The 19827-nt window shown below is 42.8% G+C and overlaps 1 protein-coding gene across 1 annotated transcript in view; it reads right to left on the bottom strand.

Moving 5' to 3' along the window:
* Positions 1–393: 393 nt before the first annotated feature.
* The window catches only part of IGSF5 (immunoglobulin superfamily member 5), a 34435-nt gene continuing 15001 nt past the window's right edge, over positions 394–19827 (bottom strand). The window contains 6 exon segments of the mRNA XM_030915321.1: positions 394–1218; positions 9125–9204; positions 10427–10489; positions 10492–10514; positions 14690–14711; positions 16268–16477. Coding sequence (XP_030771181.1) covers positions 1126–1218; positions 9125–9204; positions 10427–10489; positions 10492–10514; positions 14690–14711; positions 16268–16477 — 491 coding nt within the window. The 3' untranslated portion in view covers positions 394–1125.

Genomic DNA, 19827 nt, shown 5'->3' with positions numbered 1-19827 from the left:
AAAAGTCAAATTCTACTTTAGCAATAGCATGGTTGAGCTTGAGGGCCTCAAAGCAGTTGCTAATTATAACCAGCATAGAAATCTGCACCAACCAGTTCAGAGCACGGTCAAATCACAGTCTTGCCTCTAGGTTAAATATGAAGGGGTAGAACGAGCAGTGAAATTCACTGACTGTATCTACACGGAAAAAGAAAAATATTCGGCAAAGGCAGCAATTTATTCTTCATAACAACATTCATGTTAACTTTCAGTGAGGGGAATGTACAGTCAGCAAAGATAATTGTGAAGATGGGATGGATTTTTTGCCGAAGGCTCTTGTTTTCCTTCTCAGAAAAGGCTTGATTCCTGAACACTGATTCTTTAAACTACCACCTGAATAGTGAAGAGTTAAGAAAGGCAATACACATTTTTTGGTGTTTTTATAAATTAAATACTACAATGCCCATTTCCAGTTTTTTCATGGTGTGCAGAGTAGGTGAGGTCCATCCTCTGCAAAGCATAAGCCACATCTATTTCATTTGAGGAGATGCAAATAGGTTTGATAAGGAGGCAGATAAAAATGAATGTCTTCATGTAAATATTCAATCATAAGATATTTAGGAACATGCACATCCACGTTAGAACTGAATCTTACTTTAACTGAGCTCAGTTTTGAAGTCAATTGTAGATTTTTGGTTGACCCTAATTTTTATACTTGTTTTTCATTGATAATATGTAATAATACCCCTACATATTAAATATACATAAATATCATCTTCATATGCTTTAAGATAACAAAAACTTTTGAAAGTCATGGTAGAATACAGACTTTCATCTACCATTTGTTGGATTCACAAGTAGGAGTGTTGAGTGTTAAGAAAAATATAATGAATTTGCAGCTTTTACTTAGTAACTTCATGGAATTCACAAAAACCTTGAAACCTCTTAAAAGTCACATTCTACTTTGAAATCTGGAAAAATCAATTCCTTCTCTCACTGTCAAGTATCAGTTCTGATGACTCTGACATCTCCTCTTCAGGTAATGTTGGCAAAGCTGCAGGCCAGTCTCAGGATGGAAAGGAAGGATGTCATCACTGTGTTGTAAATTGTCAGCCAAGTGCTCAGTGGAGCTTGGGGAAGTCTTTGCTATACTACAATTGTATTCCTGACCTCAGGACTGGCCAGATTAAAAGAAGCCTGTGGATGACTTGCTGGCCTAGGTGGACATTGATCAGCCTCCTGGCAACAGAGGAGGAAAAAAAGTCAGTTTAGTGGGTTGAGATCACTGTAAAATGCATACTTGAAAAGGAAGCTTCACTCATCTGTTAAGATAAAATTAAGGTACAGAGAGGAACAAAAATGTTAAAATAAGCTCTTCCTTTCTTGCATTATTTCCGATAACACACAATATAGAAGTTTTCCAAGCTCAGGTCCTAAAGAGCAATCCAATTCCAAGAATCAGGATTTGTGAAGTTCTTGCTTTACTGACTAGATTTTTTATGAAAATATAAAATATTTCTAAACTTCTTAAAGAGCATGCATTGTTTCTAGAGGAGGGGGACAAAATTGAAGAACTGACTCCAGATAGATCACCCATCTGTCTCCTTTCCCTATCAGGGAGAAACATAGTCTTCCCTCTTCTCATTCAGAACTGTAATCCCAAACCAACCATTTAATCCTCCAGAGTAGCCAATGCCTGTCTCATAACATTGCCCTATTAAAATGTGTGTAACACCTTTTTCCTGCCAGTCCTGAGAATGGCAGCTCAGGTTCCAGGACACAGAAGCTGCATTTAACATATTAAATAATGTAACTGGGCATGATAAATTATTCAGATTGCGATGGAATGCTAGCAAGTCTTGAGGTTAGAATTACTCTGGTTAATGCTTTTAATTTGTTGACTCCCGGTAACACAGAGAAAACTGGACAGCAGATGGAACTATGTCAGCAATGCTTTAAGATGTGTGCCTTCTGCTGCGAATATGCTAGAGATTCCTGCGTTGTTTGCTTTTGTTTTCACTGCTGGGTTGTGCAAACATTGCTGTTTTTTAAGTTTATCAAGTATGTATTTCTGTTTGTTTCAATGAGGGGGTGATTTGTGGGGAAGACTTGATCCAGGTCTCAAGTTGTTCATATGCCCACCTTCCGAAAATGACAGAGACAGAGAATTTCCTAAAACAACCAGAAAAACACACTGACAGTGAGTTAAGGTACAGGACAAAGAGAGGAAAAGGAGGATTCTTTGTATTAAATATTGACTAAAATACAAAACATTTGCAAATCCCCTGGCTTCATATAAAAATAAAAAAAGCATGCCTTTCCCAGTAACTGATCATAAATTTTAGTAAGAATTTCTAATTTTACTTATTACTTTTACCCTAATGTGTTTGAGCTACAGTTACACCCAAATTCATTCTATTTAACCAATAGGGAAACTCTTGTCTAGAAAACCATGTCAGTACTACATATTCTAACTGTAGATTCAGTCATCAGAGAAATAATCAGAGAAGAAAAGTGTCATATTGTATATGCCAGTTTTGAAAATCGATCTCTTTTTTTCCTCCTGACCCTTCTTACAATGTAATCCACGATTGAGTCTCTACAGTCTAGGATTCTATTTTTTCATTTATGTTTAATGTAATGTGCTTTAGGACCCATCTAAAATATGGAAGGTTTAAATAAGAGTGTCCCTGGTAGGGTGCCACATGGACAGTAGAGTATTTGGTGTCAAGGCCTTTCATTTGGCATTGATCACGGCACCACCATAAGCATCTCAAACTCTTCTCTGTGCTTTGCAGCAAGGTCAGTAGAGCAGGGACACGAGGTGCAAGTAATTCTCAATGCACAGTTGCAGGAAGACTTCTAGATATCAGAGAACACATTCCCTTAGAAACAATGCTATACATGTCTGTGGAGTTTTCACCCTGGGACAAAAAGCAGATCACCTCAAAGCAGATCACCTGGAGAAAGTGATAAAAATACTCATTCTTTGGCCCTATCTCCCAGACAGTCTGATCCAGAAAGTCTGGCGGAGGCCCAAGAGTGTGCATTTTAACAAGTACCCAGTGTGTTCCTGGCACAGAGCTGTACTGGGAGCTGCTGCTATGCCAGCAGGGTACCAAGGCAGAGGTATTTATAGGCACTGGGTGCACCTCCGTGATCAGCAAGCATTCTTTGGGAAAACTGGAATAGAGAATTCAGGAAATACATCTACCATTTCTGCCAGGTGGTGGCAAGAACAAGGACTGCCCCATTTCTTGAGCAGGAAGTCTCATGTTCAGGGAAGAAATTGGCAGGAGAGCGTGCTTAGAGATGGAGATGAGCAAAAGAGGGAGCTCCAGGCAGCCTGGGGGCCAAGAGTTCTAGGAACTGGTGCCTCTTCCCATTGTCTACAACCCAGCATCCTCCTGAGGACCGGGCCTATGTCAGCCATTGTGCCTGTAGTTCCTGGCCACAGTGCCTGGTCCTTGGTGGGTCAAAACTCCAACCCCAGCCTGTCTCCCACGACACTGCTCCTGAGACATGCCCCCACTTTTCTGAAGTTTTCTAAGGGTTCCAGGCACTGGAAGCATCAGGGGATAACTAAGGTTTGAAAACATGGTTTCACCACTGCATCTTGTCTTGCTCGTCTCCATGGCAGTGTGTGCTTTTGGCATGCTGGCCCTTAACTGAAAGGATGCCAAAGGGGCAGGAGTTACGGGAGGCCGGGGCAGCAGCAAATTCTGTCCTTTCCTAAAATATTAAAGTTCTAGTTTCCTGTTTTAGTAACTGTCGGATGTTGTTACAATTGAGCTGGGTGATTCGTGACAAAGATGCTATATGCAGAGACCCACAGCAGCCTTGAGATGTAGACACAGATGTGTACAACTCAGGGAAGAGAGCTGGAGGGTCGTCATATTGAAGGTGGCGGTACAAGTAACCTGGAAACCTGCTGCTCCTCCTAACGCCATAGACCACCCTGAGCTGGGTGCCTTCCTAGACTCCGGACTCAGTGTCCAGACACTTCTCTACTTGCGGAAATACAGCTAACTCCTGGCAGAGAGAGCAAGAACACGGGCCCCACCAACCCCAGTAGCACCGACTCCAGGTGGGTAAGTACAGGCCATTATGAAGGCCTCAGGACGCTGAGCAAAGCGAAATCGCTGAGTCCCCGTCGGGCAGGGTGAAGTTATGGAGGAGGCAGACTGGTGCTTGGGGACCTGCCACTCTTCCTTTTCCAAAACTCCTGATTCACCTCTTGCTGTAAGGTAACCAATAACCCTTAAGTCTAGCCACACTGAGTTGAACTAAAAAACAGAGCTGCTTAAACACCTCCTCAGCCCTCTGAGTCCTGATGTCTAGAGGTGAAGACCATGAATCTGGACTTCCCAAGGGCCTCATCAGCGACCTGTGGGCCAACCCTGGCACATCAAATTTCCCCATCCTGGGGGCGTATTGAAGCAATGGACCCCTGGAGAAAACCAAAGTGCCCCCAATCACAAAGGGGCAGTTTGATACGAAATTATTTAACTTTTCTAAATGACCCAAAACATGATGCTATTTTTAGGTTGTTATCTATAGTGATCTAATCATATTTTTGTCATAACCAATTGGGATTAACAGTAAAGGAATTAGGGGTCAGGTGCAGTGGCTCATGCTTGTAATCCCAATGCTTTGGGAGGCCCATGTGGGAGGATCGCTTCAGGCCAAGAGTTTAAGAACAGCCTGGGCAAACAGTTAGACCCCCATTCCTACAAAAAAAAAAAAAAAGTTTAAAATTAGCTAGGCATGGTAGCAAGTGCCTGTAATTCTAGCTCTTCAGGAGGCTGAGGCAAGAGGATCCCTTGAGCCCAGGAGTACAAGGTTACAATGAGCTATGATCGTGCCACTGCAATCCAGCCTGGGCAAGAAAGCAAGACCATGTCTCAAAAAACGTTTTAAAAGGCCGGGCACGCTGTCTCATGCCTATAATCCCAGCACTTTGGGAGGCTGAGGTGGGCAGGTCACCTGAGGTCAGGAGTTCGAACCCAGCCTAGACAACATGGTGAAACCCCATCTGTACTAAAAATACAATTAGCTGGGCATGGTGGCAGGCACCTGTAATCCCAGCTACTCGGGAGGCTGCGGCAGGAGAATCGCTTAAACCCGGGAGGCAGAGGTTGCTGTGAGCCGAGATCACACCACTGCTCTCTAGCTTGGGTGACAGAGCAAAATTCCATCTCAAAAAAAAAAAAAAAAAAAAAGCGAAGGAACTTTGTCTGTCTGCACATGCATGCACCTTATAGTACCTTGCTTGTGACAGCATAATGCTCGGCATGGAAGGTATTCTCCACTTTAATGAGTAACTGTTTATTGAGCACCTAGAAATGCTGGACTAGCCTGTGTGTAGTCAACTGTCATCCATTAGTTAAGTCCTCCAGAAATTGCTGAGTGTTAACAGATCACCAGTTTCAGTAGAGGAGAATGCAGCATGAGCAGAGAGCAAGTGTATGTGATCAGCAGTTGCCGTCCTGTTCACAAAACTGACTATCCTGCTCTGAAATCTATTAAGACAAAGCAGGAGCTTTAGTTGCTATTATGCCTGCCATGTCTCCATGGATAGACCGTTTATCTGACCCAACTAGCTCTTCAGCAGCCGTGATCGGAAAAGCATTTGCGTCAGGCTGGCTCACAGCTTGAGATCTTTCAGTCTAATCTACAGGCTTTTCAGGACCTGAGCTTCATGCGGGGTGTCTGCAAAATAGTGCAATCTGTAGTCAACAACCCTGAACTCTAACAAGCCGGCTTCTCGGGCAGGAGTCCTGCTGGGCCCCAGCTCTGGGCCTGGGAGGCCTGTGTGCGGGAAACATGCGGCAGCAGCGCGGGAGCCTCTGACAAATTGGAGTCATACTGAGGCATGCCGAGAGGAGGATGAAAGGAAAACTGAGATGGCGCTCTGAATAGCTCTCAGCTGCGTCTCCTGGGCCCTATAAGGAACTAAGGCTTATTGCAGAATGGAAAAAGTTTTGAGAAAAGAAGGCACAGTTGCACTGTTTTCACACCTTGGAACAAGGAATTCAGAATTCGGAGGTTTTCGTCAGCCCACACAGCAAGAACCTGGCAACAGAGGCCTGGCAGGGCTGCAGGGCCTGGGGAAGTTCTTAAAAGGAACCTCTGTGCCAACATCACCTTGACTGCTTCTACAAGCTGTGGCTTCGCCTTTCTGGCAGCTCTCAAGTGGCCACTTGACCACAACAAGGTCTATGTCTTCTCTGGACCAAGGAAATGGAAGGGAATGGCTGTGTCCCCAGGCCCAGCCTTTCCCCTGTGGCCCATTTTGCTCATTCCTCCTCTAAGTGCCTCCCAGGAAACATGGCCCATGGTACATCCTGTATCCAGGCTCTCCAAATGGGCAACGTGGAGGCCGTGCCTGGGCCCATGACTGCAAAGTCCTTCTCTGGTCATAATCAAAGATAGACCTCTTCTTTAGTACTTTGTCCTAAAGTTCCCCCACAATGAGTAGAAAGATCCAGTTATTTAATAACCCTCACTAGTTTCTAGCCCAGCCAAAGATAATTCAACTTCCTAGAGTCCTGATTTGTTCCTTAAGGGCCTTGGCACTCTCTGATGAGGTGCCCGGCTCCCCTAGAAGACGACAAACCCTTCAGGAAATAAGAAACACGAGGATATGTTACCAGTCCCCAGGGCTCAGCACCTCGAGGGTCACTGTTCTTTTTCCACCAATTGATTATTTAGCTGGGTCCATGTTTCAGTAGCAGAAACCTCTTAAGTTTCTCCCCCTGTGTATGTTCAAAAGAACACTACAAGCATCAAGAAGCACCACTCCAAGTTCCAAAACATCATTCTCCACTCGGGTATCCAAATGTACCTCACATTCCCCTTCCTCCTCATTCATACTAGATGCATTTCAAAGAGAATTACATGGCATGACCCTGTTCTGAATCTCCTCTCAGCTTATACCCTCCCCACAGCACCAGACCTGAACACTTTGGCTTGTCTGATAGAAACACACTTCATAGACAAAGATAACCACAGAAGGGCTGTGGAAATCATGGTTGGCTTCAATGTGCTCTTGGCTGTCCGTGCTTGGAGCTGGAGAGAGCCCTGAGCCAGCCACCTCACAGCCCAACAATGACTCCCTTCCACCGCTACCTCTCACTCAGAGACTGGTCCTTCTAAAGGAAACCTGTTTGCATCACCTTCCCTTCCAGCTCCAAAATAAATGCATCAAAAGATATATGCAAATTAAATGCATCAAAAGATTTCCATCAGGGCCAAAGAGAGCGGCCCTGATGGAAAAAAACATTACCTCTCCATTTTCCCAACACCCAGCCTGAGGAAAGTCACTGGAACTTGTACCGGGAGCTAACGATTTGTTACTCAGGCACAGCTTCCTTTATGCCCCAGGCCCCCCATATGTCTTGTTGTCTGGCTACCTGTGTTGACACTAATATTAATAGTATCACTTAGGTTTCCCAGTACACGACTGAGCATCAATCAGCCCTCCCTTTCTCCCTCCAGGCCTGAAAAACACACATCACTTGCAAGATGTAGGTTATTGAGCTGAATCCCAATTGCAGGGAGGAATATTATTTCCCAGAACTCCCTGGAAACTCAGGTAAATACCTGTGCCAAGAAAGAATGATCAGGGGCCGCAGAGGCACCTGCTGAGCACCATCCCTTCAGGTAAAGCAGCTCCTAACAGAACAAACCCAACCCATCTGGCCCAGTGTGCTATCCGAAACCCAGTCTGCAAGTTTACCTTTTCCAAAAGCTAAAAGAAGATAGCATCTATACTTATTGGGGACAAAAATCACAGAATCGCATTGAAATACTTCTTGTTCGAAGTTGCATTTGTACAGGTCAGAAAGGGGTGTTAGTTATATATATTCTACCTAATTTATGATTCGGGATGTAAAATGAACTCTAGGCCGGGCGCAGTGGCTCACACCTGTAATCCCAGCACTTTGAGAGACCAAGGTGGGCAGATCACGAGGTCAGGAGATCGAGACCATCCTGGCTAACATGGTGAAACCCCGTCTCTATTAAAAATACAAAAACCTAGCCCAGCGTGGTGGTGGGTGCCTGTAGTCCCAGCTACTCGGGAGGCTGAGGCAGGAGAATGGCATGAACCTGGAAGGCGGAGCTTGCAGTGAGCCAAGATCGTGCCACTGCACTCCAGCCTAGGCGACAGAGGAAGACTCCCCTCAAAAAAAAAAAAAAAAAAAAAGAACTCTAATTCGTTCATGTATGATAACCAGTGCTGACTCTACATCAGCAAATTCACATACTATATTCTCAGTGCTGCCAGTTGACTGTTTAACTGAACCATCCTGTGAAAAGACAGTTCCCATTGAAACATTGCCAACCAACCAACCAGTATGTAAAGCTAGTACCTCTCCCTGGAACTGCAGACTGGTGAATTTAACTACACTTCCAGCGTCTCCATGTGGACATCTAACAGAGACCTTAGAATCTACAAGCTCCAAATTAAATGTCTGATCTTTCCCCCTAAACTGCTCCACCCATAACATCCCTTATCTAGGTTAACGGCAACTCCAGCCTCTTAGCCATTCTGGCCATATTCCTTAACCATCAAGGACTCCTCCTCTCTCCCCTAAAATTCTAACTGTGATAGGATTTTTTCAACCCTCAAGCTTATCAGCATAGAACGTGCATGCAGAGCAAACCACATTTTCTCTGTCCCGACCCTCAAACCCAGTACATCCTTCCATGAGCCCAAAGACCCCAAGGGTCCAAGTACAGATGAGCACCACGTGGGAGCCGGGTGACCAGCAGAGCAGAACGGACTTGAGTCCTGGGAGAACATGGCTCAACGAGAACAAATGGCACATTATATATGCTGCTCACTCTTATGCCAACTCAGGCGGATATGTCCCAAAGCAAGTCACATCCTCCCAAAATGTGAACCCAGAGCTGTTACCCAGAACCAGCCCTGATCTTGGAGCCACTGCTACTGAGGGCAAGAAACAGTCCATTTCTCAGCCCCATCTCTCTACGCTGACCAACTGATGTGGAGGGGAGGAAAGGCAACGTGCCGCCATCATGAATACACAACATGCACCGTTTTAGAATCACCCACCACAAGGTAAGAATTTTTAAACAGCCAAAAAAGTCCAAAAAGGGGGAAAACGGTCTAAACCACCTGTCGAGGAGGGCCACAGCTACTGCTTCTTTGTTCAGGATCACTAGATTCACAGGATTTTGGAGGGAGAGAAGCGGTTTCTGCAATAAAAGAACAATTTTAGAGTCATTAAGTGGCAAAAACCAAGCTGTGTGCTCTAACAATTCTGATTTATAAAGAAACACATTTGCTTTTATGTAGTACCCCTGGCATAATCCTTAACCATAAATACTTGTTTTAAATTCCCTTGAGATCCCATCCCTTTAGAACGTTATTTCTTTAAAGAAATAAAAATATGGAAAACTAACTCAAAATCGATTTCTTTCTCAACACATTAGTTTCACCCAGAGACAAAAATGATCTAAAGCTTCAATAGCTGATCAAGGAAGATAAATGCCAGACAAATGGAGATAGAAGAGACAGAGATGTTTGATTTGGGCCATGATTTTTGTCAAGATAATTAATTGCTCAAAATACTAATGAATAAATATTCACTCACAGGAACCTGCAAGAAGCTGTGGTCAGATTATCAAAGGAAACAGTCCATGCTCTCCGGAATTTTTTTAAATCTGAAAGATGCAATCTAGAATACACATGGGAGGCAGCCATGGTAAAATCAAAAACACGGGGCTGCTGAAAATAGAGCTCCAATTTTTGTGGAAAATGAAGGTGTTTAGGCCCTTCAGTAAGAATTGATTGGCTGAAAACCTTCCCATGGAATTTGGTGTTCCCAGCAGCCTGTGAGGGCAGGTGTCCCATTCATCCTGGAGAGGAGGGATGTGTTCGGCCTTCAAAACTCGACTGCTGCTGCTTTCTGGTGACATTGTCTTAGTGATGGCCTCATCCCATTATCACTCTGTATTGTCTCATGGCAAGAAAATGAGATACTACAGCAAGACTCTCCAAGAGTGGGTCTAGTTTTCCAGCATTCCCAACACCCTGTTACATTCAAGGGGAACAGATCTCTTACTTGACTCTACTTGAAATTGGGAGGAAGTTACCCCCGATGTATTAAAATACCTCCCAATGTTTTAATGTAGAGGGCTTTAAACAAAAAAGAAAGCATGGGGAAAAAACAAAAATTTTTAAAGGTTTCAGGGTTCTTCCTCACTTTGTTTTAAGCATTAGACAAATAGTTGGATTTTTACGGTTAACCTACTCCTAGAATATTCCAAGTTCTAGAATTTCTTCTAAAATTTATCCAGAAAATAATAACAACCATTGTCAAGCTGTCCTCCCTGTGCAGCTGGTATCTAGCAAGCCAGCCCTTCTTCCAGCTTTCTCTTTTCCAGGTCTTTCTACCACCCCGTCTTGTCTACTCACCTGTGGTCTTTGGTTCATCTGAATTGTAGCCAGAGTCTTCATTTCCACTTTCTGTCTTAGTTTGTTTGTCTTCTCTTTTTCAGATTTCCTACAATTAGACCACTTTAAGTTCATGTTAATTGTTTTTTGTTTGTTTGTTTTTGTTTTTTTTTCTTTTTGAGACGGAGTCTCGCTCTGTCGCCCAGGCTGGAGTGCAGTGGCCGGATCTCAGCTCACTGCAAGCTCCGCCTCCCGGGTTCACACCATTCTCCTGCCTCAGCCTCCCGAGTAGCTGGGACTACAGGTGCCCGCCACCTCACCCAGCTAGTTTTTTGTATTTTTTAGTAGAGACAGAGTTTCACCGGGTTAGCCAGGATGATCTCGATCTCCTGACCTCGTGATCTGCCCGTCTTGGCCTCCCAAAGTGCTGGGATTACAGGCTTGAGCTACCGCGCCCGGCCTCATGTTAATTGTTAACATTAACATTGCCAAACGTTAATTGGCAATGGATACCTATGTAGTTCACATGGTTACTCTCAAGAGTATGCTTATATGTGGAACTTAACACAGGCAACCTATAGCTCTGTCGCTGTGTGGCAGGTGTAGACGTCCGCCTATTCACACATTCCCATTATGGGGAGAGATGAAACTTTATCATGGTCCATGGACTCCACTCCCCAGTTGCTACTCAACTCTCAGAAACCATTCATCAAATAAAGCAAGAGTCAGTAAACTATGACCCACAGACCATATCTGACCCACCCCTTGTTTTTGTAAATAAAGTGTCATTGCAACACGGTTACACCTATCAGCTCACATATTGTCTACGACTACCTAAACATGTAGCCATAGTCATGTTATAATAGCAGAGTTGAGTCCTTATGACAGAGACCATATGGCTGGCAAAACTAAAAATATTTACTATGCAGCCCTTTATGGAAAAAGATGTGCCAACTGCTGAAATAAAGCAAAAGTCGGTGCAGCCTCCTAGGGTTTGGAGGCTGGAAGGAAGTCTGGCAATGGATAGCCAAAGAATTTAAAATAGTCATACTTGACCTCTAAGGAGGTATGCTAGGGAAACAATCAAGGATATGTACAAATATGTACTTGAAAGAATGTTGATTTGTGAGCTATTTATAAAAGCAAACCGCAGACAACCAAGTACCCAATCAGAGAGGACTTTTAAATAAATGACGAGAGTTCTCTAAATGGAATTCCATGGCACCTGTCAAAATTATGACATATGAGAGCTCTCACACACTGCTAGCTGGAGTGTAAGCCTGTACACCTTCTTTGGAAACATGTGGCACCGTCTAAAGCTGAAGATATGCTACCTTCTGGCCCAGCTTTTAGGACTAGATACAGTCTTCCTTGGTATTTGTTAGGGATTGATTCCAGGACCCCTGCAGATACCAAAATTTGCAAATGCTCAAGCCTCTGATATAAAATGGTGTAGGATTTGCATATGCATATAACCTACACACATCCTCCCATATACTTTGAGTCATCTCCCGATTCTTTATAATACCTAATACAATGTAAATGCTATGCAAATAGTTGTTATACTGTACTGCTTCTTTATTTTGTATTATTTTTTACTGTTACTATTTTTTTTCAAATATTTTTGATCCATAGTTAGTTGAATCAGAGGATGTGGAACCTGCAGATATAGAGGATCAGCTGTATTCTGTTTGGTCAGAACCAGAAATGAGTACTTATGTTCACCAAAAGACTCCTACCATAATACTCAGAATAGTTGTTGTTTTTGTTGTTCTCGTTGTTTCTTGGTGACAAGGTCTCACTCTGTCACCCAGGTTGGAGTGCAGTGGTGTGATCTCGGCTCACTGTAACGTCTGCCTCCTGGGCTCAAAGGATCCTCCCAAGTCAGCCTCCTGAGTATCTGGGACTACAGGAAAGCACCAACACACCCGGCTAATTTTGTACATTTTGTGGAGAAGGGGTGTTTCCATGTTGTCCAGGCTGGTCTCCAACTCCTGGACTCAAGGGCCTCACCGCCTTGACTTCCCAAAGCGCTGGGACTACAGGAGTGAGCCACCATGCCTGGCTGGAGCATTAGTGTTTGCAATGGTCCCAACCTGAAAACTATTCAACCACCCATTTAAAGCAAAAAGTAAAAACACATTGCGTATGTGCCCAGAACGTAGTATTACATAATAATGAACCACTGACGCCCACGTGCCACGGTATGGATCAGCCTCACAGTGAGAGGCTCACAAAGGCAGACATCAATGGGTATACACAAAATGACACCATTGACACATGCCCCTCATCTCCGGGGATGTGGGAAAGACGTCAGAAGAACGTCGCCTTTGGGGAGGAGGGGTAGGCAGCAATTTGACAGGGGTCTAGGGGACTTTGGGGATGCTGAGGATGTTCTAGCTGTGACTTTCAGCCATCAAGCCCAGGCGTTTGTGCTTTTTGCGAAACCTGATCAAGCTACACACCTGCCACTTGTGCACTTTTCTGTACTATCTGTATCTATCTAAAACTATCTTATACTTATTCTGTACTTGTAAGTATCTATCTAAAACTATCAAACAAATAATACAAAAATGCTGTGTGCAAGTATTTGTTAATAGAAATAATCTTCAGAATGTGCCAAGTGAAAAGAGCAAGCTATGGAATAATGGTTACTATGATCCAAATCTCACAACATGCTTTGTGTGCATACCTGTGGGTATATACATGAACTATGTATGTAGGTACATAGTTAGTTAACAATAATTTCTTTGGAACTATAGAAGTGTGGGTGATTTTTTTAAAACTATTTCTTGTGCCTATCTTTATATTTACTTTTTTCTAAAATAAACATGCATTGATTTTTTTCTATAATAAACATACAACTATATATATATATTATTTTAATTATTTTAATGCAAAAGAAATCCTTGAGCAGCTGGAGCGAGCACCATGGACATCGTGAAAGGGGAAAGCAAGTGGGGTTGGATTATCCAGTGGGCAACCCCCATTGTCCTTCTGGAGCTTAATGCAGTCTCGCCTAACTTTAAGGGCTGCATAGAGAAGGACCCAAGCCCTGAGTCAGGTCTGCCCAGTTCACATTCAGACAAAAAACTCTACAAAGCATACAGCAGTGAGTACCTGGCATGTACATCAGGCACTCAAGATACACTAGCTTTTCTCATGCACCCAGTGTCATTATTCTACAGTTGTTGTTATCCTCTACCCATTATCCTGACTAGCTATTGATCACTTTGCTGTGCTTTCAAATCACCTAAGACCCCAGAGAACAGAAATGGAAGATGTTGGCACAGTCAACAACGGTGAACCAAGAGTCCAGGCTTCCGTTCTGCCAGCGGTAGCAATCAAGAGAAATGCCAGAATAATTATCAGGGTCCATTTTTCTTCCTCTTCCCTTGCCCTAAGTCAGGCCTCAAAGGAGGAATATTTTCAGATTGCTGCTTGATGGTGTCCTCTCTCCAAACTTCGCGATCGCCAGGGGTCAGAGGGAGAAGGGATAGCCTCTGCCACATGGTGATGGTGCACATTCATTCACAGAATGTAGCCAAAGGGTGTTTTAGAATCTCAGCACTTAAAAATGTAAATATTCTAATAAAATACTGATAACTACATGTGTTCTTATATTACCCACAAGAAACAACAGCTGTCTAAAAAACCCTTCCCTTGGTGCATATATGGCTATGTTAATATTGCAGACATTTAAAAGGGTTACTGGCTACTTATTATAAGTCCTTGACACAGTTACCTTAAAAGTGTTTGTAGCTACTTCTGGGCAGCCTGGGAAGGAAAGGAATTTTTCAGTCCTGTCCACTCCCCATGGCTGAATGAGCACCGAACACTGCCTAATTTGTCTGCCTGGACAGTTTCACGTCTCTTGCAGGCATCCGCTTGGCTTATTGCTCTCCACTACCCCAGAAATTCCAGCAGGACCTCTGCTGGTGGCCCTGGCCTGCACCCAAAGCAGGCAGGATGACAGTCACGGTGCACAGTGTCCTCTTGTGGAAAGAGTTGCAAATGCCAGACACTAAGAAAATCTCCATTTCCCTAAGTGAACCAGAGCAAGTCAAAGGTAGGCAGTGGCAACCCACCTATTTCATTCCACAGTTAATGTTGCCCTATGAGTTTGCGATTGGCATACGTGTTTTTCAGCATTGTCTACTTTCAGTACTTAATTTTGGATCATATAAATCCAAAACTCCCACAGCTGTGTGTATGTATTGTTGTTATTATTGTTGTTGTTCAATTTTTTTTTTTTTCAGACAATAGATGTGGTTTCAAACTTACCTTTGAAATTGAATACGAAATCCTGCAGAAGAGAACAAAATTACATTAGAAAAATCAGGATACTTATTCTAAAAATTGAGTCCCATTAATTTTTACAGACTCCCTTATTTTAACAGACCTAACATTAGTACTTGTGACCCAACGGGTATTATTAAGTTTTCCCATACCAAATTATCAAACGACTTCCAAGCATAGGAAAGTAGAATTCACTGTTAACTATTAGAAAAATAAATAACTCCTAGGTACCTGAAATATAGACTATATAGTACTTACCATATTTCAGATACCTAGGGGTATTTACTTATTACTTTGTGAATATTGAATTTGACTAGTGAGACTATAAAGACTCCATATATCAAGAAGAGATGTTCTGTGTTAGCAATCACTGCTGCTCTTCATTCAATTCTTACCCTGTGCCAGCACCAGGCAGGCTCTGTACAAAGTACTAGCTCATTTAATTGTTACACTAACTCAAAAGTAGGTGTTACTGTTTTAACAGACTAGACACTATTATATTAATATTACCATATTTCTCTAATTCAAAGATACATTTTCAATCATATTTACCAATAGTATCAACTGATACAGTTGTGCCACCCCCCCAACAACAACAAAAAACAAAACAAAACAAAAAAAAACTGTCATTAAATTGCTAATGTTTTTAGTCAGTGGATTCATAGACTGACTAGAAGGAATCTATTTTGAGCTATGTACACATTGTGAAATGATTAAATCAAGCTAATTCATATAACCATCATCTCACATATTCATTGCTATTTTGTGGTGAGAATATCCAAGATCTATTCTCTTAGCAATTTTCAAGTACACAATACATCATAATTAATTACAGTCATCATGCTGTACAGTAGATCGACAGAATTTATTTTTGCTGTCTAACTGAAACTCGAACCCTTCGACCAACATCTCCCCAACCCCCATTCCCACTCCCTGGTAACACCCACCATTCTACCTCCTGTTTCTACAAGCTTGGCTTTTTTAGATTCCACCTATAGTGGAGATCATACAATACTTGCCTTTCTGTGTCTGGCTTATTTCACTTAGCATAATGTCCTTTAGGTCTCTCCAGGGTGTAGCAAAGGACAGGATTTTCTTCTTTTTGAAGGCTGACTAGTGTTCCATTGTGTCTATATACCACATTTTCTTTGTCTATTCACCTACTGATGTACACAGGTTGATTCCATATCTTGGCTATTGTGAACAGTGATGTAATGAACATGGGAATGCAGATATCTCTTCAATAAGAAGACGTCATTTCTTTTTGATATACACCCAGGAGTGGGATTGCTGGATTATAGGATAGCTCTATTTTAATTTTTTTGAGGAACCTCCATAGTGTTTCCATAAAAGCTGTAACAATTTACATTCCCACCAACAGTGTGCAACCACAGCTTCACCAACACCTGTTATCTTTTGTCTTTTTTATAATAGCATTCTAATAGAGGTAAAGTGATATTGTGGTTCATCTATCTTTTGAAAGAGCTGATGAGTTCATTAACTTCAACTGCTTGTATCAAAAGTTCAGAAGTATGTACAAATGTAAATGAACAAAAAAGTTACCTCTTTTTCTTCTGCAGCAGAAACAACAACGGCAGCAGCATTTGCAGCCACAACAGTGGCAGCAGCCGCAGTGTATTGTAAGAGCACACGTCAGCGTCAGAAGCATGGTGCCTGCTAATCCAAGTCCAACTTTGCCCCAAGTAGGCAATGAAAAACCTAAGCCTGGTAAACTTGATAACATACCTGGAATATTAATACCGCCTCCGGTGCCTAAAGGAGAAAAAAACATATTTTAGTGATACTTGCACTGCCTAGAATCACAGATTCTGCCCCATTACAAGTTGCATTAAGTGTTCTAGTAATATTATAACCATTTAGCCTGCTATGGCTAGGCGTCATAGGCCAAGCTTCTTTCAATGTGTTTAATTATTCAATACTCTACAGTACCTTCCATCACAATATTTATTTCTGCCAGTAAACAACTTCTTAGTAACCCAGTCCAGGTGTTGGTTGTTTAATGTCTCTAATATCCCTGAAAGGTAGATAAGGCAGGGCTGGGCTGACAATCCCCTGAGGCTGGCATAGTGATGGTCACGTTTGACATCCTTTATTTAATCAAGGAATACTTTTTGAGCACTAAAATGGACAAGACTGGAATAAAGACATTTTGTTCTCCTTTCCAAGTCCCCACTCGTTGAGAATCCAGAGCCCAGAGGAAACCAGGGTATTTTGAGGGAAGGTCACTTCTAAAGGAACTTAGGTTCATGGCTTTCACCCCTGCCCCATCCAACTCCCTGACTCCTCAAATTCATTCCTCACACAGTCATTGCGTTTTCCATAGCTTTTCAGGAGGCACCTTCCTTAGTGTGTATGTTTCCCTCTTACTTTACCTAGTAGTCATGGAGGCGGCAGGAAAAAAGGGTAAAGTGAGGCAGAGCAATGAGGAAGCAAGACAGATGTAGGGAGAGAAGGAGGGAGGAAAAAGCCATTTTGATTATTTTCCACCATGTCTTAGGCAGAGCTGTCGTGGCTTCACATGATTATCCAAATTCAAATTTAAGTTAATTAAAAGTATGAGTCATTAAATATTCAGTGCCTCAGTTGCACTCGCCACATTTCAAGTGCTCAGTCACCACAGATGTAGAACATTTTTATCATCACAGAAAGAGACAGTATGGGAATTACACTGATGTTCCAAGAGAGTTTTCATCCAGCCCTTCACTTCTCCCTAGCGCACCATGCTGATGTCAAACCACACACATTTAAGTTGATCTGTTTAATTGTGAATTGCTATTCAATGAAAGGCTGTCACTCAACCCTGCATCCTTGGGTAGTATCTTAATGTAAATGCATGCTATTTAGGTTCTAGAGAACCCTAATATAGGATGAATGGATGGATGAATAGATGAATGGATGGGCGGGTGGATGGATGAATAGATGAATGGATGGGCGGGTGGGTGGATGCATGGATGAAGGGAAAGATTAAGAGACAGTTCTCAACCCTGCATGCTTGGGTAGTATCTTAATGTAAATGCATGCTATTTCATTAGATACTAGTCATTAGAAAATATTGAAACAGTAGACTTCCTATGAAGGAACATGGGGTTTGCCTTGAAATCAATGGCCATCCACCACTTTGGAACCAGAGACTAGAGTTCAAAAACAGCTCTTAGATGTTCCTCCTTATAATTTTCCTGGAAAATTGACCTTGCAATAGTAGTTTGCTATTCCTGTGTCAAAGTTAAATGACTCTACATGGAGAAGAGAAGTCTATGCACCAGGCAGTCAGCTACAGCTGAACCAGGTCTAGGGATCACCTTTCTCCCCATAGTAAGATGCCCAGAGCAGAACTGTAGGATTGTAAGGAAGTCAAACTACTTTCCTAATGCTGTCTATCTCCACCTCTCCCACCATCCAAGATGAGCTGGAATAGATAGAGACTTGTAAAGGGTTCTCCCAAAAATGGTGAAGAGGGAAGGAACAGAATACACCCTTCCCATTCCACACCTTCCCAGTTCCAGAGTTGAAGCAGTGACACAAGGCAGACCCTTCGCATGCAAAGGAGCACATTTATCCCCTTGCTCCACAGACAGCAGAATCCCAAGCATCACCTGGAATATCACTGCACATGCAGATTCAAAGCCCACCTCAGGGGACACAGAGTCAGGATATCCCGAATGATACCCCCATGATTCTGAGGCAGACAGTCGGTGACCCCCAATTTGGGGATCCCTTGTATGCAGCCAAAATGTAAACACTGCCCAAGCTACCCATGACATGACAGGATGCTCTCACACTCCCCCTCCCACAGAAGTGATAATAAAATGATGAAGTCTAGGGTTGCATCAACGATCTTCACAGTCTTGAGTTGGAGGTTGGACCACCATGTGGGAGGTTTGTGACTGAGAAAAAACTTTACGTTTCCTGTGGATGGAACCAGTCAAATCTCATGACCAGCATTTCTTGCTGCATTACCTTTGGCCTCTGGCTCACTTGCCAATAATGACTCCTGTCCCACCAGGCTGTTCAGGGGTGTGCGTGAAAGTTCTGAGAATGCTGTAAGTTACAGCACACAGGCCCCAGTTGGCAGTGGTCATCCTAGTTCCAATTTAACGGACTCTTACCTAAACTGAAGTTTGCAAATATAACAAGTTTTCTTAATAAGGGAGCTGGCTGGGGTTAACCAATGAGGTCTGGCTCAAGATTTAAGAGACAGGCTTGAAATTCTCACTGGCATAAGACAGCATGCTTGTGGACTTACTCACACACTCCCTATCGGTAGACTTTTCTTCCCCTACTAGACAGAAATATGGTGTGCCAAACTTCCTGAATCTGGACGTGACATCTCCTCTAATCTAGCACAGAGACAGCCTGCCTTAATCTAGCACGGAGAGGGCCTGCCTTAATCTAGCACGGAGAGCCTGCCTTATTTTCAGGGAGTGCATGTTTAACAGAAGGGAAGGGACATTTTGCTGGGGGTGGTGGCTGAGTCAAGGGAGAGACTGAGGGCCAGAAGGACTTTAAACACTCTTTTGTCCCTTAATTTAACCACAAAGTTCAGAAAGTGATGCCTGCATTCAGTTAAAAGCCCCAAACTCTGACCAAAATGGAGCTGGTATTAGGAACCATATCACTCACTCTTTCGCTTCCTATTTGTTGTGACCACACTCCATTGGAAGGCAAATGTTCCAAGGAGTTTTATGCCTAGGTGAGACTTAAGCTGAAGTCTCCCTTTAATCCAGTGGAGCCCAAAGTGTAGTGTATAAGTCAGCAAGAGGCATGAGTTAGTGCTGGGGCTACACAGATAGCCCTTTCTTATTTTCATAACCATTTCAAATTTATCATATATAACACATATATGTATATACATAAGTATACCCATATTCATGGATATTTTTGTTTAGTATGGGGCTAATTTTTTTAAAAAAGAGTGCATTTACTGTAGATTGAAAAATAGATGGTAGCCATATATTATTGACATATCAAAAATCTGACAATGGACAGAAAACAGACTCTTGGAATGATGTCATCCATAATCCAATCTTCATGCAGACAAGATGCTCAGGACAGAGGAACTAAGTAAATGGCACAGGGAGCCCAGAACAGGAAGCCACAGGGCT

The sequence above is a fragment of the Rhinopithecus roxellana genome, chromosome 13, assembly GCF_007565055.1.
Source record: "Rhinopithecus roxellana isolate Shanxi Qingling chromosome 13, ASM756505v1, whole genome shotgun sequence".
In the NCBI taxonomy this organism is placed as follows: domain Eukaryota; kingdom Metazoa; phylum Chordata; class Mammalia; order Primates; family Cercopithecidae; genus Rhinopithecus; species Rhinopithecus roxellana.
Note: the sequence above shows the minus strand (reverse complement) of the source record. Positions and strands in the feature narration are given on the sequence as shown.